The sequence below is a fragment of the Pelodiscus sinensis genome, chromosome 5, assembly GCF_049634645.1.
Source record: "Pelodiscus sinensis isolate JC-2024 chromosome 5, ASM4963464v1, whole genome shotgun sequence".
Classification (NCBI taxonomy): domain Eukaryota; kingdom Metazoa; phylum Chordata; order Testudines; family Trionychidae; genus Pelodiscus; species Pelodiscus sinensis.
The window spans coordinates 5,452,163-5,464,163 of record NC_134715.1 but is presented as its reverse complement, the minus strand read 5'-3'; the positions used below and the strand labels follow the sequence as shown (position 1 = coordinate 5,464,163).

The window sequence follows — 12,001 nt, the reverse complement described above, 5'->3', positions numbered from 1 at the left end:
TTGAATAAGCTAACTATTTTTCTCACCAGCCCTCCAAGCTTTGATTTTAAGCAGCACATAAAAGAAGCGCTAGAGAGATGTATCCATCTACATCCCAAAAGAAATAATGGCATTAAAACCCCACCTTAAAAGCCTGCTTTGGTGCTATCTGAAGACTTCTGAGCAGACATTAAAATATAGAATCCTACTGAAAGCACACAAAATACAACATGCCTATGGTAAACTATATATGGAAAATACAGTGAAAGATGGAAGGAGATGGTGACACGCTACACTTGATGGTCTGACTCTTGTTGACAAGTATAAATATTTCAAAATGCTCAGATAAGAGTGCAAAGCGCTCTCTAAACCGAAATTGAATGGGCATAAGGAAGCAGCTTTGGGCTCTGTTTAGGCACAAGCTCACTGCTCTATGCAAACAAGAGTGGTTGTCTCTATTGCTCAAGTATTCTCTCAGTGCTCAAAGCACATCCACAGCAGTTTAAAACTAACTAGCTTTTCCTAATCATTACAAAGGCAGTATCCAATTTCCATGGCAACCTTGTCAAGGAGAAGGCAGCATCACACAAGCATTTCATGGGCAGCTAGCAGAAGCATGGTCCTAGCCAGTCTCCTCCTTGAAACAATAAAATGGAGAAAATTGGTGGTGGGTATAGCTGTGACAACGGTACTTGAACTGTCCTACTGAAAACCGTGGCCAATTAAAGTTTAGAAACAAGCTACCACAAGTATACTTAAGTAACCCATTAGGTTATTAAGGAACTAACTTTTTCAAACCACCTCCACCATTTAAAGTACATTTTTGGATATGTAGAACAAGAACTTCTAGGGGAGATGAAATTCTCTATAAATTCCCCATCAACTAGGCATTTCCTCTTGTCTTTGGTCTCTGAGTTACATTCTACTACTCTGGCACAAAAATTCAGGGAACTGGAATAGATAACTGTGCTGGCAAGCAAAGGCAAACCTTCCCACCTCTCTCACAGTCATAAGTTGGTACAGGGTTCCATAGCAGTACAGTTCATCCATATAAATATAAAATTGAGAGTTTAAGTATTTCTTTTTGCAGTGAAACCTCACTTCACTAAGAGAGGCTCTGTTCCTCTCTCAAAAGGAACAATTTAATTCCCCACTGGCAGAGGATAACTGGATTGGTAGTTTTGGTAATAAATGACCCCTATGGTACATACTACAATAAAATTAACTGTTGCATATAAATTTACAAACAATGTCAGAAAATTTAGAAGTGTCATTCTTTGATTACATGTGAACAGACTTAAATTTTCTCACCACCACCCAGAACTTACACCTGTTAAGTGTATGTGTCTTTTAATTAATTTTTAATTGCAACATTAAATTAAGTGCATTAACATTTAAAACACAGTGAACTTGTGCAATTTAAGTCATTACAACTTGATCTGTTAGTTTAAAAGACTAAAGTATTTGCAGAGGTAATGAGACAATCCAAGGAGTTCACAGATTGATTACCTGTGAGACTGGTGCTTTAACATGGGGTGGAATTCCAGAGGAAGAAACAGTACCACTAGGAGGCAGGTTTTTACTGGTCACTGAAGCCCAAGAGAAAGCCTGCAGAAATGCAACAAACCTAGGCTACTAATCATGGCAAACCACTGACATTCCTAGAGGGAAACTAGTCCTGCTGACAATATATTTTTGATTCAAAACTAAGCTGTCAGTAATCATTGTATCAGGATTACAAATATAAACAATGCCAATAAGACAGATATTTAAGGGTTTGCAGTTGTAACTGTCCAATCTCTCCAATGGTGAGCACGTAGTGTACTCAGGTACACTACCCAACAGAACCCCAGTACTCTGAATGCCCCCAAATCACCACTTTCCGAAAGACAACAGTTGATAGACAAAACCATAATGGCTACAGGGTAAGGTTTTTGGTCCTAAATTTGTCTCCTGCAGAAAAAGAAAGAAGTGGAAGGCAAAAGTTAGAGCTAAATAGGAAAAGAGACAAGGACCGAAAGTACTCAAGACGCGTGCTGAATTAAGGGATCTCTACCTGGTTTCTATTTGCTTCCCCCATCTCTTTCAAACTAACCATACCAGACGGCGCATGGTTTTTTGAAAATACGGCATTCCTACAGGGAGACAGCTAACACCCTCAGATTCATTTTTACAGCTATACTGCTAGTCATCCTGCAGGTGAAGAGTAGGGCAGTGACTCCCACTTAAATTCATTTAGATATTTTACATCCAATGCTACTTTTAAAAAGGTTTAAACTCATAACAATCCACTCACATACTTCTAAGCAGAGCACTATATTTAAAACAGATCATTTGTACAGCACTTCACATTCATCTTTTAAATTTTTTTTGACAAGTGAACTTGTTTTATTGTTGTGGTTCACAGAGCAGGATATTGAAAAAAAAAATCTATCAATTTGACACTTGAGAAAACAGCTCCCATCCAACTAACACTGAACAGTCAGTGTTTTGTATTACCATCTTCACCCAGGTGTACAGAGTTAAAGTTTAACTAACCTTTGGTGGGTCTTGTGGTAGAGAAACAAGTTCTACAGGAGGTGGGGATGGAGACTTCTCTTCTAACTCTTCAAGATTCTTTTCTTCTACTTCAGATTTCAGCTCCTCTGTTTTTGTTTCAGATTCTAACTCCGGCTCAGGTTCATGAGACGATTCTTCCAAAGGCTCCTCCATTCCATTACTAGAATAAATACAGGCATTTCGTTCAACATCAAGTACAAAGCATTTACTATAAAGTGTTGCTAACGTGCACCATTTCTTTTTCCCCCCCAGATAAGTTTTCAACTTTTTACCATGACATCCTGTATATTGTAGTACAGGCAGAGAATTTTTGTCCCCTATCTTATGGTTTTATTGAAGTCAAGATGAATTTCACCATTAGGTACAATGTGAATAGTATCAAACCCACATTATGCATGTATCACTTGTAAGGACTGGAGAATTGCCACTTAGAAATGGCTAGAGATTTCTGGCAAGAGAACCAGCAAACCAGGGCTGTAAATGGTGCCTGCATTGGCTATAGATATGCAAATGTATAGTTCCCATCTCATTATGAGTGTAACAAAACAGCTAGTTACAAATAAAAATCTTAGGCATAATTCTATTCTAGACACACACACAAAAAACCACACACACCCTACCCCACGCACAATAGCACCTTATTTTTCTGCTCTGGATGAGCTCAGCGTAAAAGAGATAAGTCCTCAAATTTAGTTTTACATCCCATTATCCCTGTAACAGCCCACAGTTGAGAAAGGGAACAGTTTCCTTCTTGAACATGAACAGAATTGTTTGTTAAATACTTGTCAGTAACACCTGTGCAACCATCCATGAAGACAAACATTTGTAAATGTAGCACTGAGGGTCTAATTAAATCTTAAGAAACATTTAATATAGTCTTGTGGTCAAGGAAATGGACTAGGATTTAAGACACAAGTTCAATTCTCAGCAGTGTCATGTTTCCCTACCTTGGGCCAGTTACCTAACATTTCTTGACACTTCAGCAACTAAACATAGGCATTTTCAGGGTTTGACGAATAGCGGCGAAAACCGCTCACCAGTCCCGTACTGCACATGCATAAGAGCCGCATTGTGCATGCGCGCGCTGCGAATGAACGGGGCAAGCAGCTGAAGTCTACTTGCCATGGGCGAGTAGACTGTATTGTTTGTCGAGCCCTCATTTTCATAAATGCCCAGCCCCTACTGACACACTTAGGGAGTTTTCAAAAGAGCACAATATCCAGCATCTCAGCTCTTCTGAGATACCAACCAGCTATTTTGGTGTCTGAAAGGGTACAGAGCTCTCATGAAAATCTTATGCTCAATCCTTGAGCATAACCGCCTCGTGTAAATCAGGAATAAAGTTTCTCTTCTTCGACCTTTTGCCTGTCTTATTTAGATTTTTAAATGGCCAGGAAAAGCACACACTTACTGTGTACCTGGTCAGCCTTGATCTCAGTGGGAGCCTCTAGGTGCTACTGTAATATACAGTAGATAGTTGTAACCCTTCTTTTATTATATAAAGGAATAACTTAAGGTGTCAACATATCCTGACTTGGATTTTAATTCCAATCTCAATTCATGTCACATTTACAGACCACAGCTAAGATTAAAAATCTTGAGTTACAATAACCCACAAACAAAGCTATTTCATCTAAACAAAGCTCAGCACACCCAGTTCTGGCCATATGTGCATTAGTTTGGTTAAACAAATATTTTAGGGAATTAAGTGTATTCAGGACTAAGCGGCCAAAGCAAATATTGTCTACTGTTTAAGCATGAACTGCTTACGTTACAGGGTGGCTTTCATAGTATGTACTGCTTGTATTCTCTTGCACTTGCTCTGGTGATGGCTGCCTTTCTTCCTGCTCCTCTTCCACCTCTTCTTCGGATTCTGATGGACAAAGCAAGATTTGTGATGAATGTTCAAACAAATATCAAGCACATTTTAAAGCACATTCATTCCTGCTAGTACAGATTCAGTAAGCCAATTTCCTTGTTACAAAGCAGTTTCATGGCACAAAACAATGGACATTAACACAAAACCAGGATGTGTAACAAGAGGCAACTAAAAATCATTCTTCACCCCTGTAAGCAAGACATTTAGCATAGAAAATGGTAGAAGACAATTAAGCTCTCCAGGGAGAGCCTTCATCACTTTCACATTTCCACAAAGACTACAGGTGCTGCAATACCAGGCTGCTTGTTTTGCTTTACTTGATACATGTGGTTGATAAAAGGGGATATTAAATAATTTCCCTTGCAAGTGACAGTATCAAAGGAAACAAAGTTAATGTATAGTTCAGAAAAAAGAATGGATTGGTGGAAATGGACTTTCAAAACCACTTTATCCTTTGGGAACATTTTGATGTAGCATAAACCACTAGGGTTTATCTATACCCAAACTCGCATTGATTTTCAGGTTAGTTAGGTGGATGCAAAGCCCTGAGTGTGCATTTCTGTCTTGACTCAAAAGTGGCTTATTTCAGCTGAGCTTAAACCTGTCCTTAATTGACTTGATTTAAATAAAAAGTAGTGTCTATGCCCCCTTTTACAGCACTTCATCTTAAAAAAATCAGATTAAAACCTCATTTTAAAACTGCAACTTTCACTGGCACTCCTAGGTAATATTTTGGCATCAAGACTGCAGAAGAAGGGGAAGGAAGTAAGTCTCTTTTTCTACACCTCTCTCAATACTACAGAGGAAGCAGATGACTTCATACCCAACAGATCTCCAGACTTGCTGAGTTTCTTAGAGGTCTATCACCAGTACAACCCAGTCTTCAACTTGACCCTAGACTTGGCTGCCAAGGAAGGTCCAACGACTGATGAATTTAAACTCTCTAGTCTGGTCCAAGTTGCCTTCTATAGCTCCTCAGAAAGGAGAGAGTCAGCAGTCTCTCTGGCAATGCAGGCTGTGAATCTCTCCACTACCCATGCATATCAAGCATAAGATAGGTTTGTATGGACTGGAAGCGTTGCTCAGGCAAGAGGCAGACAAAATGAACCTGGACTTCAGTAGGTCACAGAACCAAAGTAATTAGCAGTGGAGAAGAGTGAGATTAGAAATGCTGCATCTCACCCAGCTACTGTGACTGAAATAAAACTACACATTTAACCCTGAAGGTACCCATTAGCTGATTACTTGTTTAAAGTGACTATTTTTTAAAAATCTGGCCAATGAGGAGATGCAGCCCCATCTGGCCTTTAGCAGCTGGAAAGAGCTGAGTGCACTCAAGGGGTACAACTATACAATAGATAGGCATCAAATATTTGGATCCCAAAAAAGAGAAAATGAGTGTCTCCACTGGTAATAACTGCATTAAGGTTAGTGTGTACTCTTCACACAGAGATCCTGCTCTTAATTGCCCATTAATAAACTAGCAAGTGCTAATTTAGAAGCTACGTCTGCAAATCGCTGCTGGATAACCTCAGAACAGAAGACTCATACTTTGTGGAAAGCTGAATATTTAAAATGAGGAGTGGAAGACTGTCCCCTCACACTCAAATAACTGATTCAGCTACAGGCTAAGGTCACAGTGCTGAGTAAAATGTGCAATTAACCTTTGACTTGCTTAACTGACACGTCTTTTGACAAATTATAGCTAAACTTCCAAAGCTGAAGTGATATTTTAGTTTCCAAGTTCACTGCTACTCATTTTGTTTTCATTCTTGATTAAGCTTCTCCCAGACGCAAGATTTACTCCTTGAACAATACACAATCTATACTGGGTCCTACAAAACACGTTCTGAATAGAATTATAAACTTAAGACTAACAAAAATTACATACAATATACAGAAGAGAATACAAGAAAATGCTTATTTGTCTTTGTCTCAAGACATGTGAAACTCAAGAGGCTATTTGCCAAGGAAAATGAAGAGAAGTACAAACGAACACAAAGTATACAGAAATCAAGTTCTCACCTTCGTCAAGTTCAGCCTCAGAATCTCCAAATACTTCATCTTCATAGCGGAATATATCATTATGGACATAGAACTTATTTGGAACAGATCCCTGTGGAAGGGAAAAGCGTACACATTTATAAGTTACTTGAACAGATGGATGTGGTCTTTGTAGCTGACTGACTAGCTCTGTAAGCTTTGTGACCTCACTCCTAACTTCAAATATACATTTCTAGTGGAGCATAATATGAGTACCAGCAAAATTATATAAAGTTCAGTTCTTTTAAAATCTTTGGCATCTACAAATCCGCATTAAAGATGGGTAAGTGGCTATTTTTCTTAACCAAATCCTATACCTGTGATCAGAGTATCAGTCAAAAATCTTCAAGACTTAAGGTAAAGTTATCAGTTTAAACTCTCAGGATTTATGCTTTTATATTAGTGCATATAAAATTTAATTGATTTAATGGATACTTATTTGCAGAAACTTCCTTCCAAAAAGGCTATTTAACTTGCAGCAATTTTAAATTAGAGGCATTTATTTTTGCTTTTACTTAGGGAAAATAAAGGTATCAGTTAAACAAGCTACTCAAATAGGTAAATATTACACAGCACCAGAGTTCAAGGAATTGAATAAAGGTTTCTAGTAAAAAGGAATGCAAGCATTAGGAATAGAAATTTATTTTTTTACATGATCCTTATATAAAGGAATGCAGTAAGTGATGGTCTATGTGGCTTACCCCAAATATATATTAGCTTTGCATTACTCAAACACTACAAGAGTGCATTGAGTTGAATAAGATTAAGTCTAAACTGTGAAACTCATGTTGTGAAAGGAACAAACTACATTTAATTACAACCTGTGGGCTAAGTCCATAAAAGTCAAGGCCTTATGAAGTACTACAGCACTTACCATATAATGAGCAGATTCTAGCTACAAGAACAGGCTTCTCACACTTGAAGGTCAGAAGAGAGAATCACGATCATCTACTGACCTCCCCCATATACTCCTGTAATAGACCCCAGTCTCTGGCTGAATTACTTCAATTCTCACGTTTTGAGGGAAAAACTTCATATTACAGAGAATCTACCACTTACACTAGTTTATACCTGCAAATGAACTATGCCCCATACTGTAGAGGAAGGCACTAGAATCTGAGGGTCTCAATTTCCATAATTTCAAGGCAATCACATTCCAATACATACTTACTTCTGGAGCTAGAACAAAGGTTTGCATAAACTTCCTCATTGGTTGCCCATTGTTAGACAGTTCCCCCATGACCTGCACGACTACACCATCACTCAAGGTTGCATGTGCATCAACATGACGAATCTTAGTGTGACATTCACTGAACTGTAGGGACATCACCTTCTTATGAATTTCCTGGAAATGAAATTAAAGATCTAATTTTAGAACTAAGCGTAACTGGAATTTAAACAGAGCTCATAGGACTAATTATTTTTGCTCCTGAGCTAAGATGACCCAGGAGATAGACAGATATTAGGTACAAAATGTTTATAGTTCTAATGTCAGTAAACATGGGTGATGTCCAAGTCCTGCGCATAATGGTACCTACCTGGATTGCAGAGATCTGGCACACTGCTGAAAAATCACCAGTTCCTCTCCCAGAAATAAGTATATTAGTGTCTTCCGTTACAACATATAGAACGGAAAAATAACCTTTTAGGAAAGCAGAACAGCAACACAAGTTGCTACTGTTTAATATTACAAACACATTTACAAAGGCCGGCTGCAAATAAGAAAAGGAAGTTACTCACTTAATGCAGTAATGACTGTTCTTCGAAGTGCGTGTCCCCACGGGTGCTCCACTGTAGGTGAGGGGTCTTCCCAGGAGCCGCAGGATTGGAGACTCATCGCAGTTAGCAGTTGGGCCGTGCTGCTGGCATTTTGACACTTGAGCATGGCCCAACCCCCTCTACTCAGTTCCTCTTCTACCGCAAAGCAATGGAACTCCAAGTAGCGGGAAGGGAGGGAGGGTCGCGGAGCACCATGGAGACACACCTCAAAGAACAGTCATTACTGCATGAGATGAGTAACTTCCTTTTCTTCTTCAGGTGATGTCCCCGTGGGTGCTCCACTGTAGGTGACTATAAAGCAGTGCTCACTGAGGCTGGTGGGACTTGGGGTCACTACTTCGTAGCAGCACATAGGACCGCCTTAGCCACTGATGCGCCAGCTGCCAGTTGGGGCATGATGACACAATGCTTTGAGAATGTATTGTGTGATGACCAGGTGGCCGCCCGGTAAATGTCTTTGAGAAGAACCCCATTAACCCATTAAGGAATGTCATGGATGTTGCTGTAGCACGGGTGGAGTGTACTCTTGGTGCCGTCTTTAGTGGTTTGTTACCAAGGGAGTGGCACTAGAGGATGCAACCCGCTATCAGCTTAGAAGTGTGTTGTGTGGAAATTGGGTTGCCCCTCGAATAGTTCGCAATAGAAAAACAGATGTGGGGACTTGCAAAACGTCCAAGTTCTGTCGATGTAAAAAGCCAAAGCCTTTCTGACAGAGGGTGGGAAGCATGACGTGTATAGGTGACTGATGTGGCTTTGGAAAAATGCAGGTAAGACTATGAGTTCATTAATGTGATCTGAAAGTCACTTTAGCAAAGACCATGTATGGTGGTCTTATTAACTCACTGACCCTCATGTGGCCATGGATTCAAAGGGGGAAACTCATAACTGTCTCCAGAACCAAAATCAGACCCCACGAGGGTGTCTGTATTCTACGAGGTGGGTAGAAGTTCTGGAGGCCTTTTAGGAATCTTTTCGTCATGGGATGTACAAACACCGATGACCCTTCTATGCGGTCGTGAACTGCAGGAACGGCTGACAAGTGTACTTTTATGGAAGACATTAATAGGCCTTCACTCTAAGCCATATAAGTAGTCAATTATCGTATGGATCGAAGATTTGTCTGGACTGAGTTGTCTCTGACACCAGGATGCGAAGCATTTCCATCTTTACTGGTAAGTCGTTCTAGTGGCTTGCTTCCTGCTATGAAGGAGGACGTTTCTTACTTGCTCCGAGAAGGTGGCTTCCACGCCTCAGAACCAGACAGGATCAGGCATGGAGATGAAGGGTGTGTGGATCTGGGTGCAGTAGCTTGCCAGCATTCTAGAGGAGATTGTGCCACTGAGGGAGTGGGTGGGGTGATTTGATGGACATGTGCTGTAGATATGGGAACCAGGTCGGTCTGGATCAGGATGGGGCCACTAGAATGACTTGGGCTGCATCCAGACAGATCTTACACAAGATTCTAGGGATCAGTGATCTTGGAGGGAAGGCATAGCAAATCGGTTCATCCCATGGAATCATAAATGCATCTCCCCTGGATCCCTTGTCCAGTCCTACCCGGGAGCAATAGAGGGGGCATTTGGAATTGCTTACAGTTGCAAAAAGGTCCGTTGTTGGATAGATTCCATCTTTTGCAGGTGGGGCTAACACCTGTGAGTGCAGTTCCCAATTGTGATCCATGGCAAATTTGCTGCTGAAAGCATCTGCTACAGTGTCATTGGAGTCTGGTAAATATGCTGCTTTTAGTGTGACCCTGCTTTTACTGTGACATCAGTTGCAACGGCAGACCGCCTCCACACAGAGAGATCGGGAATGTGCTCCTCCCTGTTTAAGTAGAACATGGTGGTCGTGCTGTCTGTAAGAATATGGACGGTTCCGTTGGTGATGGATGAGGTAAAGTGCCTGCATGCATTCCTGACTGCTCTGAGCTCTAGAAGGTTAATGTGGAGTAGTGCTTCTTTTACCTTGCACTGTGTGGTGCTGTAGGTGCATGCCCCACCCTACAAGTGAGGCATTGGTTGTAATCTCGACTGATGGCTCTGGTTGAAAGAAGGGCACCCCCCTCAAGTAGACTGTTGGGGGATAGCCACTATCTGAGAGATTCCAGGCCATGTCTGGGTATAACTGCCGCCTTGTGCAGAAACAAAAAAACAGGACTATGTAGCACTTTAAAGACTAACAAGATGGTTTATTAGATGATGAGCTTTCGTGGGCCAGACCCACTTCCTCAGATCAAATAGTGGAAGAAAATAGTCACAACCATATATACCAAAGGATACAATTAAAAAAATGAACACAAATCAAATTTCAGAACAGAAGGGGGATGGGAGGTAAATGTCTGTGAGCTAAAGATATTAGAGGTGATAATTGGGGAAACTATCTTTGTAATGGGTAAGATAATTAGAGTCTTTATTCAAACTTAAGTGTAAAATGTTGAATTTAAGCATGAATGACAGTTCAGAGGATTCTCTTTCAAGTGTAGTCTGAAAAGGCCTTTGAAGCAGGATGCAGGTAATCAAGTCATTGAGACAATGTCCTTGCTGGTTGAAATGGCAAGAAACTGTTTTTTCTTTGTGATCCTGTCTAATATCTGTTTTGTGGGCATTGATCCTTTGGCAAAGTGTCTGAGAAGTTTGTCCAATGTACACAGCAGATAGACACTTTCGGCACATGATAGCATAAATTATATTTCTGGATGCGCAGGAATATGTGTTCTTGATCTTATAACTCACTTGGTTAGGTCCAATGATGGTATCAGCAGAGTGAATATGTGGACAAAGCTGGCAACGGGGTTTGTTGCAAGGGAAGGTACCAGGGTTGGTATTAGTGTGGTATGTCCTGTGGTGGTTGGTAAGAATCATCTTGAGGTTAAGTGGTTGTCTATAGGAAACTATGGGTCTGTCTCCCAGAGACGCTCGGAGTTTAGTATCCTGTTCCAGTATAGGCTGTACTTTATTGATAATGTGTTGGACAGGTTTAAGTTGGGGGCTGTAGGTGATGACAAGTGGTGTTCTATTGTTGGTTTTCTTGGGTCTGTCTTGAAGTAGTTGGTTTTCTAGGTATTCGTCTGGCTCTTTCAATTTGCTTTTTTATTTCTCCGGGTGGGTAGTTGAGATTTATAAATGCTTGGTAGAGATCCTGAAGTTTCTGGTCTCTGTCAGTGGGATTAGAGCAGATGCGGTTGTATCGAAGGGCTTGGCTATAGATGATGGATCGTATGATGTGTTCTGGATGGGAGCTGGAAGCATGTAGGTAACTGTATGAGTCCGTGGGTTTTCTGTAGAGAGTGGTGTCTAATTTTCCATTGCTGATTTGTACTGTGCTGTCCAGGAAATGGATCTCTCGTGTAGAATGGTCCAGACTGAGATTGATGGTGGGGTGTAGGTTGATAAAATCTCTGTGCAATGTCTCCAGTGTTTCTTGGCCATGCATCCAGATCATAAAGATGTCATCGATGTAGAGTAAGTAGAGAAGGAGTAAAAGGGGACAGGAATTGAGGAAACATTGTTCTAGGTCAGCCATAAAGATATTAGCATACTGCGGGGCCATGCGTGTACCCATGGCTGTGCCGCTGATCTGGAGGTATAAGTTGTTCTCAAACTAGAAATAATTGTGGGTGAGAACAAAGTTACATAGGTCTGCTATCAGATTGGCAGTGGTGTCCTCTGAGATAGTGTTTCTAATTGCTTGTAATCCGTCTTCATGTGGGATGTTGGTGTATAGAGCTTCTACATCCATGGTGGCAAGGATGGTGTTATCAGG

General features: G+C 40.7%; 1 protein-coding gene across 3 annotated transcripts in view; it reads right to left on the bottom strand.

The window, feature by feature from the left end:
• The window catches only part of G3BP2 (G3BP stress granule assembly factor 2), a 47,954-nt gene that overhangs the window by 11,414 nt on the left and 24,539 nt on the right, over positions 1 to 12,001 (bottom strand). For 2 of the 3 annotated variants that reach the window (XM_075929353.1, XM_075929355.1), the window contains 5 exons: positions 7,632 to 7,805; positions 6,443 to 6,533; positions 4,309 to 4,411; positions 2,518 to 2,698; positions 1,489 to 1,587 (listed from right to left, as the gene is read on the bottom strand). In XM_075929353.1, coding sequence (XP_075785468.1) covers positions 1,489 to 1,587; positions 2,518 to 2,698; positions 4,309 to 4,411; positions 6,443 to 6,533; positions 7,632 to 7,805 — 648 coding nt within the window. The remainder of the gene's footprint in view (positions 1 to 1,488; positions 1,588 to 2,517; positions 2,699 to 4,308; positions 4,412 to 6,442; positions 6,534 to 7,631; positions 7,806 to 12,001) is intronic. The other variant, XM_075929354.1, reaches the window with a different exon arrangement.